Here is an 18,902-nt window from a genome sequence, read left to right on the forward strand (position 1 = left end):
AGGTGGAATGTCATGGGTCAGCAAGGTCTAGATAGTTCACAAGCTTACACTAAGGCTCCCTTCTCACATTGTACCGATCCCACCCAGACTGGGGTGGCGTGGAGGAGGGGATGGACAGATGGACTAGGTACCAGCAAAGGCCTGCCTCCTACTAGCGTGCAAAAAAGGTGTGAGTTCCATTTTAAGGGATGCATGCAAAACAGGCAGCTGGGCCAAGCATGGTGGTGCATGCTTTAATGCCAGCACTCCGGAGACAGAGGCAAGCAGATCTCTGAGTTCCAGGACAGCCAGGGCTACAGAGAGACCTTGTCCCCAAAAGCAACCGACCAACCAGGTAGCTGAGCAGAGAACCTTTCACAAGAGGACCAGCCAGTAATTCAGGCACCCAGGAGGACTTAGGGGAATCTCCAGTTCAGGGTAGTTAGTCTTTAAGATCAGAACGCCTTGGTGTGTCCTTAAGAAAATACCAGGAAGTGGAGAGCCCTCCTCAAACCCTGGTGTCTACAATTACCAGCAGATTTAGGAATGCAAACTCCTGGGTTTTCAGGTGCCCCTCCCTTTAAATCATATTACCCCTTTATCCCTTCCAGGGTCAAAGTCCCAAGGCTAAGGAACCCAGTGGCCCCTCTCCCTGGAATAGGGCCTGTTTTGTCTGAACCTGCAGCCTGTACAGTGCCCAGCATATAGCACATGCTCAACGTTTGTGGCCAGAAAGCAGGTCAACTTTGCAAGACTCAAAGGTGTTTCTCCTTCACCTATCTTAGCTAGAAGCACATTGGCAGAACCTCAGAGACGCCAGGGGCTTGTGTGGCCTGGGAGGCCTTCAGCAAATATTTCTCAAGTGAACCCAAGGTGAAGAGCAGATGTACTTGGTGCCTGAGGAAGTGGTATTTACAGGTCTGGAACTGTGTCTAGACCCAGGAGGGCAGAATCAAGGGAGAGCTGAGACAGCAGCCTTAGAGTGCCCCTGCCATACCAATGCCTAAAGACTCTAGGCCTGGGGGTGCCAGCGGGTAATAGGCAAGGCCAGGGCTGCGCCATCAGGGTTATTAGAAGGTTGGATTTCAGTGTGTGTGTGCGCGCTCTAGACAGATTACAGAATAAATACCTGTCTCTTGAGAACAGGAAGTCCAAGATTCATACAAGGTGCTCACTATAGGAAGTAGCTGTCCAAATCCAGGTAAGGACCCAAATCTGGGCCGCCCCTCCTCCACTGACCTAAACAAGGCCTGTGCTATTGTTTTTATTCATTATTTCTTTTATTTCTCTTTATTATTATTAATATTATTATTATTTGCTTTCGCTGTGGTCACTATCATTGGCAAAGTTCTTTTTTCAACGTTCCTGGACTTGGGGCTCCTGGCTTTGAAAGGTTCCACTCAGGCTGAAGGTGCCAAAAGCTGCTTGAGATGTGGCCTTGAACTCCGTCTGGGAAGATGGTGAGGAGGCAGAAGAAATCATTCTTGGTTTAAAAAAATTAAAAAACAAAAAAACCCTCCACAATCTATAGGTCATTCTTTACTCCATCAGTGATCAACCTGTCCAGAAGGAAGATTGGAGGGAGGGGAAACAGGCCAGTGGGCCATCTCCCAGGGTAAGTGAGGAGAGTGGTACCCGAGGCTCCTTCCAGCCCTGGGAGGTGTGAAGGGGAGGGAGTGGGATTAAAAAAACAAAGAGAGAGAAAGGGGGGAGGGGAGCTCAGCGCCTTGAGATAGACACTGTCCCAACTCCAGGGCCACCTGCAGCCCCTACCCAGGCCAGCCTCCCACTATCACCACCTCATCCAGGAGATACATAAAAAAAAAAAATCCAAACAAAAGGCCCTAAATAAAACAAAATCCAAAAGGAAAAGACCTGGAGGAACGGAGGAAGGGGAGGAGGGTAGATAGAAGGGCAGGTCTCTGGATGCATAACTCCCGAGCCACCGGGGCTGGGGGGAAGGGTCCCCAGCGTCCACTGCCTGCTTGGCGTTAGCTTGTCACATAGTGTTTGGTGGACGGCTGCCCGTACACCCTGTAGAAATCCTGGTGGCCAGGCTGCTGGGAAGCGTCGAGCCAGTCTCTGACGGCCAGGCCAGGGAGGGACTGAGGGACGGAGGGTGTGGGTGGAAGTGGGTGTGAGTACTCCTGTGAGGGCACTGTCCAAGGGAAGTGGCCGGATCGGGGGTACGGCTGGTGGCCACCATGGTTGGCCACGGAAGAACAGTAACAGTTGTCCACGGAACAGACGAGAATCTTGCGGCCGCCATATTGGGGAAGCATGGGCTGCTGGGTGGCAGAGCCATTGGGGTACTGCGATGGGGGAAACACAGGACTCGAGTGTACCGGCTGGGCACCACTTGGCAGGGCCACCAAGTGCTGTGTGGAGCTGCAGGGCCCCAGGGGTTGCCCAGACTGGCCCTCGCCGCTGGCTGTGCCCGCCGCCCCATACTGGCTGCCCACAGGGCCGGATGACGTCTCAAGGAAGCTGGCCTCCGGGAAGGCTGTCGAGTGCTTGCGCTTTTCTGCCCCTGAGCTGTTCACACCACAAGGGTACAGGGGGACGCTCTGCAGGAAGGGCACCGGCGTGCTGAAGGAACCTGTGGAGAGTCTGGAGTCAATGTTGCTGGAGCGCCCAGCCCAAACAACCCTCTTCCTTTCCCATGCAGGCTTTGAACCTCTATGGGTCCAAATATGTGACATCTTGGTTGACATTTACTATTTTCACTTTCTAACTGAAAAAACAAAAACAACAAAACATCTGAAGCTCGAGGAGGCAACGTAATGTCACTCGCCCAAGGTCCGGCCTGCCCGTGCTAAGCTACCCCGCCTCTCGGACATGGCAATGGTCCACCTGTGCCCAGAGGCTACACCCTCACCTTCTAGCATCTTCCGCAACTGCTTCTCCTTCTTGGCCACCTCGTTCAGGAAGAGCTTGGAGTTCAGGTGGCCGATCTTAGGGGGAGAAAGGCTGCTGCCCGTGCAGGTCTGGGTCCTGGGGGCAGTGGACGGGGTGTCTGCTGTGAGGAGGCATCACCAGTGAGCCCGCCCTACCTCCCCACCCGTGGGCATGGCCCTCTCTGCCCTCCCTCGGCTAGGTTCTGGAGGAGGGGGGGGGGCTATCAGCTCACCTGTCCATTAGGATTTTCACAGACTTGGTGTTCTGCAAGGGAAGAACATTCAGTCAGTGGGAAGGCAAGGGCAAGGCAAAACGGCTCCGTTTACCGAGCACTGGCTATGTTGGCATGGCTTCTGATGTTTGAAACAGGGCCTCATGTATCCCAGTCTGGCCTAGAATGAAGTATTAGGATGACCCTGAACCATCCTCTTGCCTCCACTTCCCAGTGCAGAATTGCAGGAGCGTGGCAAGGAGCCTCGCATATGGTGCTGAAGACCAAACCCTGAGTTTCCCGTGTGCTCGGCAAGTACAATCTGAGGCACGTTCCCACCAGGCACTGCTGCTTCTCTGTATCCACTGTATCTGGGAGAGGGTTCCACAAGCCCTTTCCTTTTTATTTTTTGAGACAGGGTCTCTCTATTATGTAGTCCTAGATGCCCTAGAACTCACTATATAGACCAGGCTGCTCTGGAACTCAGAGATCCACCTGCCTCTGCTTCTGAGTGCTGAGATTAAAGGTGTGCACCACCCAGTCCAACAGGCCTTTGAAATCTGGCTACATCTGGATTTTAGAAGGAAGCAATGGTGTTTATATCACATATGTATTACATATGATCCAACAGGACACCACAGTCCGATCCAACACTTCTACAGCAATCTGTTTGAATTTTTTTTTGTTTTTGTTTGTTTTTTTTTTTTGTTTTTTTGAGACAGGGTTTCTCTGTGTAGCTTTGCGCCTTTCCTGGAACTTGCTTTGGAGACCAGGCTGGCCTCGAACTCACAGAGATCCGCCTGCCTCTGCCTCCCGAGTGCTGGGATTAAAGGCGTGTGCCACCACCGCCCGGCTGAATTTTTTTTACCATGTGAAACACAAAGACCATTAACTGCCCATGTCAGTTCTACCCAGTATTTGCTGCTCAATGAGGTGCCAAACTTTGTTGTTGTTGTTTTAAGTTTTAACTTAAAATTCTGGAATAATAGATAAAGGATGGGGGACTGGTACATGTGAAGGCTGAGGAATCATCTACATCAGAGCAGATGACAGACTCTGGCCCATGCAGAAGGCAGAGGCAGGTGAGCACACTGGGTTGGAAGCAGCTGAACAGCTGTGCAGAGTGGCCCCCAGCCCCACCTTCATGAAGCTGACATCTTCTGTCTTATCGAAGAGAAGCTGCAGGGAGCCCAGCAACTTCTTGGCCTCCTGCATGCGTTCCCCAAGGTGCAGCGCCTGCGCCGCGTTCTCGCTGCAGAACTTGGCTTGCGCCTTGTCCAGGACCTCTACTGTTTGCCGCAAGTCCTCATCCAGCAGCTGGTGAAGCTTCTCATACTGCAGCCGCACCTCTTCCTTCAGCTGGCTCACTTTCTCCTGAAGAGAGAGACGAGGATGGGCAGGCACATGAGCACGGAGTGACCTCAGGCTGATGGCACTATCCCAACCCCATTTCTAAGGCTGGGGTCTGGGACCCTGAGCCCCCTGGCTTCTGAGGGTAACCTGTGACCTGCCAATTCCCCATGCATAGTGCTGGGCTCTGTGCCAGCCACTCCTAAAATCAGTGGGATTCCTATTCAGTTCACCTAAGAGCCGGCACCCCCATCCCCCCAGGGGCTCAGGGCCCGCTACCTCCACCAGGCGCTTGTCTGACTCAAGCTTGTAGAGCTGGTCCTCGATGTCCTGCTCTCGCTCCTCCAGCCGCTCCTGCTGCTTCATCAGCATCTTCTGCAGGGACAGTCGAGGTAACGGCGGTGTCAGGACCCAGTGCAGCCCAGCACCACACCTCCCTCTTGGTAACAGATTCTTCTCAGAGGTCCTTTGACTCAAGGTGACCTAAAACCTCTACCGGCCAGCCTCCCCTGGCCCTCACATAGCCCCAGGACCAGCTACTTTCAATAAAGAGAGACAGAGAGGCTTCCCGTGTGTATTCCAACCCTGGGCCTTCTTCTCAGGGCAGGCTCTGCCAGCATGCTCACTAAGTACTTGTAGACCCGGCTTTCTATACATCCCTCATCTCATCTAGAAGGGGCTTCATCCAACCGCCCCACAGCCATGAGGTAAGGACTGTGTTAAGAGCCTCATTCACAAAGGAAGACACGGAGGCCTAGAGGGGCTAGACCATCTGGCCAATGGAGGGAAGAGCTGGCTCAGTGGTTCCGAACGCCTACTGCTCTTGTGAAGGACCCAGAATATGGTTCCAGCACCCACGTCAGGCAGCTCACAGGTGTCTCAGGGGAATCTGCCTCCTCTGGCCTTTGCAGGCACGTACAGGCACACGCACACACACAATTAAAAAGAAATATGTATCTTGGAAGTTGTATAGCCTATAAGTGGCACACACCAGGTAATGTGGCAGGAGGCCTGTGATTCCCCATGCCAGGCTACTTTCCCCTGGGGGCACCATCTTGAGTAGAACACCCTAAGGTGCAGAGGGCCAAACAGCCTTCCAGGGTGACAGGCTCTTGGCCTCACTTTACATTTGCCTTTTTCTATGGTACAGGAACACAGCCACCCCTTCCCTGTTCCCGAGGCTGAGCACGGGCCTCAGGACTCAAGTCCTTGCTCGTTGTGTCCCTCAGTGAGACCAGGAGAGAGAAGAGACCCTGCTGTTCCCAAGAGTGATCTGCTGCCAGGCCAAGCTGTTTTTCCAAGCTCTTTCCTTAAAAATTTAATTCATTAATTGTATTTATTTTGTGCATGAGTGTTTTGCTTGTATGTATCTGTAGTGGGTGGCTGTTTGAGCCATGTCCTGAAGCTCCGCCCCTAGTGAGGTAGCAGGTAGCTGTTACACCTGCCTATGACCTTGAGGTACATGCCCCTGGGAGGACCCCTAAGACCTGGAATGGACCAGGGCTGAACTCGCCAGAGAACAGCATTGGACTGTGCTTCACCCTTCCAAGATCCTGTGACAAATTCCTTCATTGTGTCTTGTGAGTTAACCCCCAAATAAATTCCTTCGCTCATTAAACAGACTCCGTGGATGCTAGCGATATAATCCCAGTATGTGTCTATGTGTACAAGGTATGTGTGTGGTGCTGGCAGAGGTCACAGGGGTTGGCTCCCCTGGAAATGGCATTATGGATGGTTGTAAACCACATGCGGTACTGGGAATTGAACGCAGGTCCTCTGCCGGAGTGACAAATGCTATTGATTTCCTATTTCTACAGCCCCCCCCCCCTCCCCCAAACACACTTCTTCAAACAAGGTCTCTCTTGCTCAAGATGACTGCCAACTTTAAATATTTCAGCATGGCCAAGAATGATCTTTTACACATGACTTCCAGCCTCTCGAGTATAAGCTAAGTACAAGGTAAGATTTTTTTGGCTGGGCCGGGATCTCAATGTGCCTTTAGAAGGTTCTGTGACCCTCTGCATCCAGGACTGTGCTCACCAGGGCACTTCAATTCTCTCTGTCATTTTCTGGGAGCCAACAATGCCTCAGCTCCTTTGTCTGCTCTCTGAGGAACTTTCCATGACCCCTGTTTGTTCCGAGTTAGTGCAGGTCCCTTCCTATCCTGGTCATGTGATGGGCTGTCACATCCTGCCCTACTCAGTAGCTGTGTTCTTTAGCATAGTGGCCACTTTTTACACTGAAGTTTATACAAAATAAACTAAACCAGATACGGGTAGTACCCGCCTGTAATCCCAGCATGTGGAATTGAGACAGGAGGGCTGGGAGCTGGAATCAGCTCGGGCTACAGAGAAAGACCCCCCCGGGAGGGGGGGGGACGACTGAGCACAGCCTCAGGCTTTCAGTTGCACCGCTCATTTCCAGTGACTAATGGCTACATGTAGCTAGTAATGGACACATGTTGCGACTCTCAGGAAGCTATGCTACAGCTCTGTCCCAGAATCTCCATGCCTCCTAGGCATGTTGTTTTAGAACACTGGTTGGAGCCCAGGGGCTCGCACATGCTAGGCCAGTGCTCTACCACTGAACCACATCTTTACCTCACATTCTGGGGTTTTGTATTTGACTCACAGACCATGATCTGATTTCTCCACAAATCCCAACCCTCTTAAGGAACTCAACTTTAGCTTGGGATAGTGGCACACACCCAAAATACCAGCACTAGGAAGGCTGAGGCAAGAGGATCACCATAAGTTCAAAGCAAGTCTGGACTACAAGGGGGAAAAGGGAGAAGAGGGTGGTGTAGTAGAAAATAAGAACTGAGCCAGGCGGTGGTGATGCATACCTTTAATCCCAGCATTCTGTGAGTTTGAGGCCAGCCTGATCTACAGATCGAGATCCAGGACAGGTACCAAAGCTACACAGAAAAACCCTGTCTCAAAAAACCAAAAACAGCCGGGCGGTGGTGGCGCACGCCTTTAATCCCAGCACTCGGGAGGCAGAGGCAGGCGGATCTCTGTGAGTTCGAGGCCAGCCTGGTCTCCAAAGCGAGTTCCAGGAAAGGCGCAAAGCTACACAGAGAAACCCTGTCTCGAAAAAACCAAAAAAAAAAAAAACCAAAAACAAAAGCAACAAAAACACACAACAACAACAACAACAAAACCCTAAGGCTTGACAGTGAAGCCTTAGTTTCTGCTCTGGGGACAAAGAGGAAAGATCACCATATCTGAGGTCATCTTTGGCTACAAAGGGAGAGACCCTATCTCAAAAAACCAAACCAAAAGGCTTTGGGACCATCCTCTGCTTCCCTTCACAGCTGGGTCTCTCAAAGGCTGAGGACCTGGTTGCTGCTGAATATATTTCCAGAAACATCCAGGAGTTGAGCACAAAGCTCCTCTGCAAAGCAGCTCTCAGATACTTGAGGAAGTGTCCACCAGCAAGGGGTGCTTCTCTTCCTCTGTGGGGGCCACAGTCTCACCACATGACCCCTGCTCACACCACACCCACCCTTTTTATAGATGGGGAAACCAAGGCCAGCCAGACTTTCAGGCAAACCTGTTCTACAGAGGTTGCTAGCCTAGAAACAAAGAATCGAGATGTTGAGGGCAGGGGCTGGGTTGAGGGTAAGGTTCTCCTAAATTAAAAAAGCCTGGAGCTAAGAGTCCTAGTAGGTGAGTCCTAGCCTAGCTAAGTCCTAACAGGCTCTTCCCCTCAGTGACCCAGCAGACCTTGCCCTTGTCAGCCAGAGGGATCAGGTTGACAATACAGCTTATATGTGGGCAGTCTGTCTGTCTCTCGGTCTCTGCAGCCTGGCCCTGAAAGCCCTTAGTGCACATATACTTGCACCCAATGCCCTATACAAGGAAGGCTGGATCTTTGGAGACCCCAGACAAGGAAGGGGCCTGAATAGAAAGCTTTCCTGGGGACTGAAGAGATGGTTCAGGGTTAGGAGTACTAGCTGCTTAGGCAGAGAGGACCAGGTTTGCTCTCCAGCACTAACAGACTCACAACCATCTGTAACCCAGGTTCCTGGAGTTCCAACACCTTCTTCTGCAGGTACTGCACGCACATAACATAGTACACCTACATACAGGCAGGCAAAACAAGATTTTTAAAAAAATCTTCACTGTCAACAAGACCTTGCTCCCTCTCCTATACAACAAATGGGGCTCACAGAGCACACGGGTGGCCTATAACGTGAGGGCGTAGGTGCAACCCCCACTGGCACAAAGCGCCCCAGAGATAGGAAGCAGGGTCCAGGCCCTCACCACTGCATACCTCTCACCAATTTGCCTGCCCAAGTCATGGATGAACAGGGCCATGAACAGATGAGAGGGCGGCCAGGCTGAGTCCCAGGGGAAGGAGACACATAAGGTCCACATCCTCTGGCCAAGAAAGGATTCTTATCCAGCCCGCCAGTGAGGGCTCCTCCCCCACCCCAACTGAGGCCCTCTAGTTTATGGTTGCCCACACCCCCAACTCCTGCCTAGTCCTGGTGTGGCTCAGCCTCCTCTCCTCTTAGGCATTCCCAGGAAGCACCCCTCTTCTGGGATCCTCGTGCCCTGCCCTCAGTTTCAGGATTCTACGATCCCCAGCAGGGCGATGTTGGGTCCAGCCATGGCCTAGTGAAAACAGGTAGGTGGGTCTAACTTCTCCTCCGCCACCTCAGAGACCCCTGGTTTTCCAGTCTGCTGTAAGAGGAGAGGGCAGGAAGGGGAAGGAAGCTCACCAGTGAGACCTGCAAGGCAGGTAGGGCTGGGAAGGGCCCTCCCACAGCTCCTGCAGCCAGGGGATGGCGGGAGGTGGCTACTTCAAGCACTGAGATTGGTGGGAGGAAACTACCCACCTACCACCTCTTCACCAGATCAAAACATGCAGATGAGCTGGGCATGGTGGCGCACACCTTTAACCCCAGCACTTGAGAGGCAGAGACAGGGTGATCTCTGTGAGTTAGAGATCGCCTGGTCTATGTAGTGGGTTCCAGGAAAGCTAGAACTACATAGTGAGACCCTGTCTCAAAAGAACCCAAAAACTAAGAGAATTAAAAACCAAACCAACCAACCAGGAAAATGCTGGAGGACCAGGGCTGAGGAGGCAGGAACCGAAGCCTGTCCTCTCCGCCAGCAGCCCCACTAGCCCAGCTTCCACGGGCCTTCTCAGGGAATCACCTCTCCCAGTTGGGAAAAACACACAGCTGAGGCCGGACTCCATTTCCCGGCTTGCTTCCCAGCAAGGCCTCCCAAGCCAGGGGAGCAGTGGTGTTCTAAACTGGCTGGCCCACCATAAGCTTCCTGGACTGTGGCCCACTCAAGTGTGTGGGTGGGGAACCATGTCTAGTCTAGAAGCAATGGAGGGAACAAGGACTCTGGGGGAGTCCCCAGAGCAAGTACCCCTGGAACTGTGGGCCTCGGGCACTCTGGGATCTATTGGGCCTGTGACGAACTCCCATGCCCTCCACGGCTCCAGGGTGCCAGGCATCTCAGACCTGCTTCCATGCCTTGTTGCCCACCCAACCAAGAGGGGTATATTCACAGGGCCTGTCTTCTGGCCTGCCATCTCAGGTGCCTCAGGAGCCTGACCAACTAGGCCCTGTTGGTATTTTGCTGCCAAACTAGACCAGGCAGACGGGTGAGGTTTGGAGATTAAGGGCTGTGTAAAAGTTAATAAATAATAATAAACCCTCAAGTCAACCTTGAAGAAAAGGAAGGTCAGGGGAGAATGGGCTGAGGGCCAGGGCAGAGGCAGGCCCTAGGTTTGCAGGCAAGGCCGAGGTTGGCTCCAGCAGCCCCTGTGGCCATGGTGAGTAGGATGGGGGACGGTCAGGCCAGCACTGGCTCCAGGACTCTGCTTAGAACCTTGTGGGACTTTTTTCCTAAGCTTTTGTGACTGTCCTTACTGCCCCATCTAAGCCCTTATCCCAGGATCAAACCTGACCTGGCTCCAGGGGACAAGCACTCTCCTCTCCCCTCCAAAAAGTCTCCCTCCCCTGCCACAGTGCTTGCTCTGGACCAGCATGTGAAGTCTCAAGCTAGGGAAAGCAGAGATAAGGGGTGGCGGGCACAGGAGTCAGGGCAAAGAGAATGCTGGAGCCCCAGCGATCCCCACAGGCCATCAGCATGAGAGGGCTTCCCAGCTGCAGAGGCGAATTAGCTTTTGCTGTGCACAGAGCAGCCTCTGGGGCAGCAGAACAAAGAGACGAGAGAGAAAGCCCCCCTTTGTCTGGGTTTGAATGCCAGGCCGGCCAGGGAGGAAGGCTTTCCCAGAGCCAGGGATGAGGCTGGTCAGGCTTGCTTGCTCAGCCCAGGGCAGAGGCCCAAGTGGGGCTGCCCAACCAGACTCTCCCCGCTCCCCAGCACCCACTGGGGCCCTCTCATCTCCAACACCTGCACAGGCAACAGCTTACCCTGAAGTGAATCCCTTCCCAAAGGTCCCCAGGCAAGAAAGTCACAAGCCCCCCGGCAGGCCCCAGCCCACCTATTACCTGAGTAAGCACTTAGTAAGTGGCAGTCTCACAGCAAAGGACAGGAAATTCACTAACACCCTGCACTGCACCCCTCCACCTCACCTGACATCCACCCTCTCACAGACACAAACACATGAGCATATTTCTGTCCCTAACGCCACAGCCACACAGGAAAGCAGTGCCTAATTAGTCAGCCATGCGCACGCCCTTTCTTGAAGATACTCATGTGGGGGAAAAAAACAGTTATGACAGACAGACAGACAGAGACACACAATGAGTCCAGAACTGCAAGCAGGTAGAGTGATCAATGGAGTGTATGACAGGCTGTGTCAGCAGGATCCTGGGGTAGAGGCAGGGGATTGGGCCTCTTCTCTAAGGACTCAGGAGATCACAGAAAAGACAGTATACGTCCCTCACACTACACACACCCCAACATACACACATTTCCTCCACCCTGTCTGCTATTGGAAGAGGGAAGAGTGGGTCTGAATTGCCCGAATCATCAGGCTGTAACCCCAGCCCCAGCTTAGTAGAGACCTCTAGGCCTCCCTCTCACAGGCAAACTCCCAGGTTTCCCATGTACCCCTCCTGCACAGGCATGTACCCTCATTCCAAGGAACTACAAATCCCAGCAGTGGAATTCCCTTCCCCAGAGAGCACCTCTCCTCTGCACGAGGAAGGATGTAAGGCATAGGGTCTAGGCCAACCCCTCCAGCCTGTTTCCGGGGTCCTAAGTATGACAGAGAAGCACACAAACCACACAAGCTCAAACACCCACATCTGCAAGCCCCTCACACACATGGCCATGACTTCTCTTGGGTCCTTTCTATGTTGAGAGGGTTCCTAAGAGTGCTCCCAACTCCCACCAGCCCCCTATTACTCAGATGAACCCCTAAACAACTTAGAGGCGGGGAGGGATTATGTCCATTCAGGATTGCTAACCCTGAGCCCACCTGCATGTCTCAATCCTGGGCCTACAGCCCAAAGGGAAAACATTTCAAGGATACAGGTATGTCCCAGAGAGTGATCTTGAGGCCCAGCTGCTTGGCATCCAGTCCTCTCAAAGGCAAAGTGGGGCAATGTCCTGGCCTGCACAGGCCTAACTCTTAAGTACCACCTCTTCCTGATGCCCCACCCAGGCCACTGGCTCAAGCACATAAAAAAAGTAGGTGCTTGTGTATATTGGGGATGGGGCTACCAGGAAGGGCTAAGCAGTGGTTGTGGGGGGGTTTTGTTTGTTTTGTCTTTTTGGTGTTGGTGTTAGATTTGTTTGTTTGTTTTTTGAGATAAGGTCTGACTGTGTAGCCTTGGCTGGCCTGGAACTCACTCTGTAGACCATACTGGCCTTGAGCTCACAGAGACCTTCCTGCCTCTGCCTCCCCAGAGCTGGGATTAAGGTTGTGGGCCACCACTCTGGGCCCTCAAAACCCTCAGCAGTTGTTAACTATTTCCAGCCAGTGGATCTCGACCCTAACCCCATGGGGGAGGGCAGGAGAGGAAACAGATTGTTTTTAGGGTTCTTTGTGCCTCTGCTCCTGTACCTTGGAAAACTCTGGTGCCTTTTCCACAGCACTAGCAAAGGCCCTTTAAGACAGACCCCTGCTAGCAGGAAAAAACTGGTTGAGGCAAAGACCCCCTCCTCCTGCATAGATAGCCTAAAGAGAAGGCAGGGTTCCTCCATTCAGCTTCCTCAGGACTCAGGCCACCCCTCCCCAAGGGCGGGACCCCTACCTCTGCATTCAATAAGTCAGACTCATACTGAGTGAGGCTGGGCTATTGAAGGGTTTCCAAGCCTAGTGCCCTGGGGCACTAGAGAGAATGGCCAGGAGGAGTATGGAGGAGGATGAGCCTCGGGCACAGATGCTGACCTCACAGAATGCACATCTGGCCCTAATGCAACTCACTACTTCTGAGCTTGCCCCCAGAGGCACCAGAGCACACAAGCAGTTACACCTATCATGGAGCTGTTGGCAAAGTTCAGTCCCTGACGAAAAGAACCCCACAGTACACGCTGCAAGCCAATGCCACCCTTTCCTCCCCAATCCTACATGCAAGACACATCCATTTGAGGGTAAACGTAGACATGCATCTAAGGGTGCCCTAACAGCAAGCCAGGTATAATTAAGTTTTCTTCCCTTCCCCAAGACTCCCTAGCATTGAAGGGGTGCAAGCACACATCCACCCAACAGCCTCTCCCGTTCCATTCAGTCACGTTTTTTTTCTGTGCCCTCTACCCACTTTCTACAGCCAATCCCAGACAGAGACCTGGACAGCCAGCGGGCCTTTCCCCAGCCTTCCCCTGCACTTGCCCAGCCTCCGCCCCTACCATCTTTATTAATAGCAGCAGCAGCTTCAATACTGGGTAAAGTGTGGGCTATGCTTGCCCCGAGCTGGAGGAGGAGGACCACAGGGCTCCTCCATTTCCCCAGCCCTTGGCCTTTTCCAACACGAGTGGGGAGGAGTGACTCTTCTTCTCCATCCCCCACACTTCCTTTAAGAAACCAGAGGCCTCTCCTGGCACAAACCCCCAGAGCTGGCCCATGCAATTGCAAACTAATTATACAGCAAATTTTGTTATCCCCGCCCTCAGCCTGCGGTGGCCCCTCTGCCTTTTGTTGGTTGTATATGTATGGTTTTTAATTGCTAAACAGTGACTCATTTAGATTCTAAGTCCCCTCCTCCCTACCACCAAGCAAACAGCCCCCATCTACATTCTGGACAGGCCCAGCTTCCTCATACTGCAGAGGCCCCACTGGCCTCCAGGGGCCCCCACCCTGAACACACACTCCCAGTCCTACCAAACCTAACCTTGCTCTCTTATCACAAGACCCCCTAGCCCGAGCTTTCAAGATGGCTCAGATGGCTTAGATCAACTCCTTCCTTCTGTGTGACTCAACCCCAAGAGGCAAGGGACCCGAAAGGAACCTGGGAGGAGCCCCCTTCCAGTGAAAGGGACGGAAGTATGCCCTAGTCCAGTTCCCTAGCCAGGCCCAGAGGCCTAAGAGGGGGAAGGCGGTTTTGACATTGGCTGCTGCAGCAGGGTGTATACAATGGGAGGGGGTGCGGTTCCGTAATCACCCAGCCGGCAGCCCAGGGGAGCCAGCTGCCTGAAACCAGATTTCAAGGCGGCTCAACCTTAAACCCACAGGATTCTTTTTCCGTCTTCCACCTCCCCTCCCCAAATGTGGGAGGGCTGTGTAAGAGGGCAGGGCTGGGAGGAAAGGGTTAGACACATACTTTAAGGTTTGTTCATGCAGGGTCAGGCAGCATACAAGCAGAGAGAGCAGTCTCAGCCTGGAGAGCGTCCGCTGGGACGGGTTGTAAGAGCTGACAGTCGGGGACTCCTCTGGACAGCCAGGCCTGGCCCAGCTAGATACCAGAGTTCTGCTCTACCTCCGGAAGCTCCCCCCAACCCCCAATGTGTTTCCAATAGAGCTGAAAACTAACATGGCTGCTTTTGTTTACTTCCTCATTGGAATGCCAGCATCATGGATCATGTCAGCCACAGCAGCGGCACCAGGACACTCATTACATAAACAGCAGCTGGAGAAGCAGGACCGGGGTCACTGCCTTGGTGACTTCCCGTAGAGCTTACAGAAACAATGCTGGGGGAGGGAGCCGCGCAAAACAGAAAAGCACATTCAAACTACTTCTAACAGCCTCCCTGGATTCCATAAATGACTTGCAAAAGGGACCCTGAGGGCACAGGTGTGAGAATGCACTCAGTAGCCAAACCCTTCGTCTCAGGACCTTCCCCCCCCGCCCCAAACTTTCACAGAAGAGTTTAGAAGAGGGCCTCTAGGCTAATGCCACAAGAGTCAGCTTGAGGGGATGGGTGGCCCCCAGGCGGGATGTGTGTGTGTGCGTGTGTGTGTGTGTGTGCGCGCGCGCGCGTGCGCGCGAAGTGTACTTGCCCGTATCTCATTCCTCCGGATCTCCACGTCGCACACCGAGTGTCCCTGATGCGCGCCGCTGTAGTAGCAGCAGTACTGGCACACGGCCACCTGCTCGGCCTCGCAGTGGTACAGGCGGTAGGCGTTGTGCTGCGGGCAGCTCCAGGCCCGCACGTCGTCCGCCTCCACCAGGAGGTGCCCGCGGGCGGTGGAGGGCTGCTGCAGGTGCGTCTGCACGTGGGACTGGCAGCAGGGAGCCTCGCAGCGCAGGCAGACCTTCTGCGCCGGCAGCGGGGGGCCGCGGCGACAGAACACGCAGTGCAGCGCCGTCGGCGGCTTCTCCACGTGCAGGGCGTTGAACTTCTCCACGATGTTGGTGAGCTTCAGGTTCTTCTCCAGGCCCGGCTTCTGATTGTAGGCCTGGTTGCACTCCGGGCAGCGCACCAGGCCACTGTCCTTGGCCCAAGCCTCGCCGATGCAGCCCCGGCAGAAGTTATGTTTGCACGGCAGCTGCACCGGTTCCACGAAGACGTGCAGGCAGATGGGGCAGATGAGCTCCTCCTCAAAGCAGTTCTTCCAATTCTCCGCCATGGCGGGTGCGGGCAGGGGGCCCGAGTAGACCTCCCTAATTCCCCAACCCTGGGGATCCGTCTGGTGCAGCTGGGGACCCACCGAGCCCGGAGATCCGGTCCCCGCCGGCCCCGCCAGCCGCTCAGTCACCAGCGCCTTCCGCGTGCCCGCCCCCCAGAGGAGGGAGCCTGGGTCCTCGCGCCGCGCGCGCCGCCGGCTGCGTCTCCTCCTCCTGGCGAGTGCCTAGCGGGAGGCGGCGGGCTGCGCCAGGGCCGCGGCCGGGGCACCAGCCCTGGAGGAGAGCGCCGTGGTCCAAATTCCATATAACAGGCCGCCTCCCCGTCGGCGCGCCTAGGGCAGGGGCGGCCCGCGGCCTGCGCTCGGCCCCGCGGCTGACATCGGGGCGCGCCCCGCGGCGCACCGAGCGGGGGAGCCGCACTCTTCCTTGGGTGGCGGTCGCGGCGACGGTGGCTCCCTCCCGGCTGGTCCGAGCCGCGCCTTCCTTGCCTGGCTCCCGGCCGAGGTCCGAGGGGGCACGGAAAGCTAGTGCGGCCGCGCCGAAGCTGCCTGGAGCCGGAGCCGGCGAGCAAGGCGCGCCGGCGGTCCCCGGGCCGTGGCGCGGGCGTCCCCCGGCTGGCCGGCCGGCTGCGGGTTACAGGGCGCGGGCGGGCCGACTCCGGGGCGCTGCGTGCGCGCTGGGGCAGTCATTCAGATGAAATTCCAGTCCCCGGCCAGAGACACCAGCCCGCCTCTGCCTTCCTCCTCCCTTCACAAATAGAAACGGAAGGGGGAGGGAGAGAAGTGGAAAAAAAAAAAAAAAAAAAAAAAAAAAAGCAACCAGAGAGGGAGGGAGAGAGAAGCCCGGGAGGTGCTCCGGCCTGACCCCCTTGTCGCTACTTCTGCGCTCCCCGGAGGCCCCGCGCAGGGCGCCCCCGCCGCGGACAGACCCCACTCCCCGTCCCCGCGCTGGGCGGGCGGCTCGCCTGCGCTGAGGAAAACAAGGATTGATCAAACTAGAAAGGAATTTTTCTCAACTGCTAATGAACGGGAGGCTCGGCTCCCGGCCCTCCCCTCCCCCCCGCCCGGTCCTCCCCCTTCGCCCCCCCCACCCCTCCCCCCCACTTTCTTTTCTTCTCGGCCTCTGCTCCGGCCTGGAAGGCTCCGGGCTGCGGTCGGAGCCGGCCTGCGGCGGCGGGGCCGGGCCGAGCCAGCCGGGCCGGGTGCGTCTTCAGCGCCCAGCCATCTTGAGCTCCCAGCGGCCGCGGTGGGGCCGGGGCCGGGCGCGCGCTCGGGGGTCCCGCAGCTCGCTTCCCCCCCCACCTCCCTTTGGTGGGATTTTTTTTTTTTTTTTTCTCCTCCAAGAGGAGGGCTGGCGGCCTCCAGCAAATTAGGAGAGAGGGAAGGAGGAAAATGCCAAGTCTTGATTTCTCTCCACCTCTGCTCCACCCATCCCGGTCCTTTCCAAAAAAAATCTTTTTAAAAGATTAGAATTGGAAGAAGTCGGCCGAACGGCGAGCGCCTGCGGCCCCCAGCGCTGCCCGGGCGACGCGTCCGGGGCGGGCCCGCGCCCGTCGCTCGGTCCGTGGGTCCGTTTGTCCTCTCCCGCAGCTTCTCAAGTGAGAGGAGGGCGGGCACTCCGGGCAGGGTCTCCGCTGCGGCTGTCGCTTCAGAGCTTTATCCTCAGATCAAAAAAAAAAAAAAAAAAGAAAAAAAGAAAAAAGAAAAGAAAAATGAAAAAGAAAAACGGGGGAAAAAAAAGATAGAAACCACCCCCAGCCCGAACACTCATCACAGCCACCTTCAGCCATCTTGCGGGTATTATTTCAAGAATAATCTGTTTAATAGCAATAGCTGCGTCTCTGGCCCCCTTCTCCGCATCCTGGGGTCCCGCCCCCTTTTAATAATAATCTCGATAATAAAAATGATCAGCGGGCCGGGCAGTTCGAGGCCGCTTCTCCCTGCCTTGGGTCTCTCCGGCTCTCCCCTAGGAAAGGGTACTGGGGGGCTCGCGCTGGGGCTGGGGGTGCGGCCCACCCACCCCCACCACCAGAGCAGCGAGGGAAAGGCTCTGGCGCCCCAGCCAGGGGCAGCTCGGGTGGAGGAGGGGCCTAGGCCCGCGGCACCCCACTGAGGGGGCTACACGGGGGTCCTCCGGCCCGGGCCCGGGTTCGCAGCCGCCCCGCATACAATGGGTTCGAAGCAGAGTGAGGCCGGCAAGATGGGGGCGCGAGAAGGCAGAAGGATCGCAGAGCTCAGGGCTCGCGGATAAAGGTGATAGAAGCGCCGGGGGTGTGGGGGGGGTGTCCCTACATCAAGGCCGGTCCCGCTACTCGGAAAGGGGGCGGGGAGACAGGGAGGGGGAGGTGAGGGGGAAAGCGGCGGGCGGCGCCTTTAATCAGCACCCGCTGGTTCAGCCCACCCGGTACTAGCGACAGGAACGGGGGAGGGGGGGAGGGGAGGGGGCGTATTTTCCGGAAGTGCTGTTACAGCCGCTTAGGCCCTTGGCCCCGCCCCTTTCCCTGTCTGGAATTAGGGCTGTTCCTGAAGCGGCTGCTGCTATTGGTCCTCAAGGTGAGACTCCTCCTCCTTAGGGCGTGGTGAACCGCCGTGATCTCACGTGACTGGCACTAACTTCGGTACATTAAACATTGGGTGCTGAGGGAGGGGCTCTGTCCGAGCTTCTTAAAACGGCAATGAAGCCGCCTGCCTGTGGGACCATTTTTTCCTGGCCTCTTCAGCCGTAGCTCCTTTTACTTGAGAGGAAGGAAGGGTTGTCAATCAGTCTGCTCAAGTGTCTAGAGGAATTGAGTAGGGAATTGCAAAGGTTCACCGTGGAGCATTTGCCCTGTCTCCTGGATACTTTCCCCTACATCTCGGAAGCTTAAAACTACCAAGCTAGTAATCCCTTTTCCTACTGATAAGGGAACTGATGTTTAAAGAACTGTAGCCATCTCCCTGAGTTAGTTGGTCAGTCAATGAATATACAGTGTAACAAAGACCTCTTATACTGGTGACATTTTTCTAGTCCCAGGGAATTTCCTGGAAAATGTACATTTAAAAAGAAATGAGTATATGTAGGATAATTTCTGAGTAAGAGGCACACAAAGGCTCTAAGTAAAAGTGACATTTGAGCCCAGATCTGAATGCGCACAAGAATCAGGCTACTGCCAACCTGGGGAGGGGTACTCTCATCAAAAGGCAAAAACAAATGCAGAAGCTTGTTCCTGGGCAGAAAGAAGGCATCATGGGAGGGAGAGAAACAGGTAGGGGCCAGAACACACAAGATATTGCCAGTCACCGACACAGGAAGGAATTTCGACTCTAAGCTGGCTGTGAGCCGCTGGGCTTGGTATATATTGGAAGGAGAACCAACAGGACTTACTGTTGGATTAGCTGTGGGGTGGAGGGGAATCCATATAACAATAGGGACTAGGTAGGAATAGGACCAAGATGTACTTACCATTATGTATAGCCTGCTAAGAATATACACACATGTTTATTTCCTCCATTATCTTACATAATGTTTTTATCTAGTTTG

At 54.9% G+C, this 18,902-nt stretch overlaps 2 protein-coding genes across 2 annotated transcripts in view; both read right to left on the reverse strand.

Annotated features, from left to right (window-relative positions):
• Window positions 1–1,498: 1,498 nt before the first annotated feature.
• On the reverse strand, window positions 1,499–15,948 carry Trim8 (tripartite motif containing 8). The gene is made up of 6 exons (XM_052761977.1): window positions 14,816–15,948; window positions 4,718–4,813; window positions 4,229–4,462; window positions 3,110–3,141; window positions 2,858–2,973; window positions 1,499–2,578 (listed from the first exon to the last, which is right to left on the reverse strand). The coding sequence occupies exons 1-6, from the start codon at window positions 15,383–15,385 to the stop codon at window positions 1,971–1,973; spliced, it is 1,656 nt and encodes a 551-aa protein (XP_052617937.1). The 5' UTR covers window positions 15,386–15,948; the 3' UTR covers window positions 1,499–1,970.
• A 728-nt stretch (window positions 15,949–16,676) lies between these two features.
• Sufu (SUFU negative regulator of hedgehog signaling) overlaps window positions 16,677–18,902 on the reverse strand; it is a 108,869-nt gene continuing 106,643 nt past the window's right edge. The window contains exon 13 of the transcript XR_008223086.1: window positions 16,677–17,043. The gene's annotated coding sequence lies outside the window, so the exon portion shown is untranslated. The remainder of the gene's footprint in view (window positions 17,044–18,902) is intronic.

The sequence above is a fragment of the Peromyscus californicus genome, unplaced genomic scaffold, assembly GCF_007827085.1.
Source record: "Peromyscus californicus insignis strain IS unplaced genomic scaffold, ASM782708v3 Scaffold_4__1_contigs__length_199733344, whole genome shotgun sequence".
In the NCBI taxonomy this organism is placed as follows: Eukaryota; Metazoa; Chordata; class Mammalia; order Rodentia; family Cricetidae; genus Peromyscus; species Peromyscus californicus.

Bases quoted from the DNA above. Each gene is read 5' to 3' on its own strand.
- Trim8 (XM_052761977.1), bottom strand. From the start codon at position 15,385: ATGGCGGAGAATTGGAAGAACTGCTTTGAGGAGGAGCTCATCTGCCCC. The intron at 4,814-14,815 runs GCAAGTACACTT...CTGTCCCTGCAG, and splicing joins TCCGGAGGAATGAGATACGG to AAGATGCTGATGAAGCAGCA. The intron at 3,142-4,228 runs GTGGGGCTGGGG...CTTCCCTTGCAG, and splicing joins AAGATGTCAGCTTCATGAAG to AACACCAAGTCTGTGAAAAT.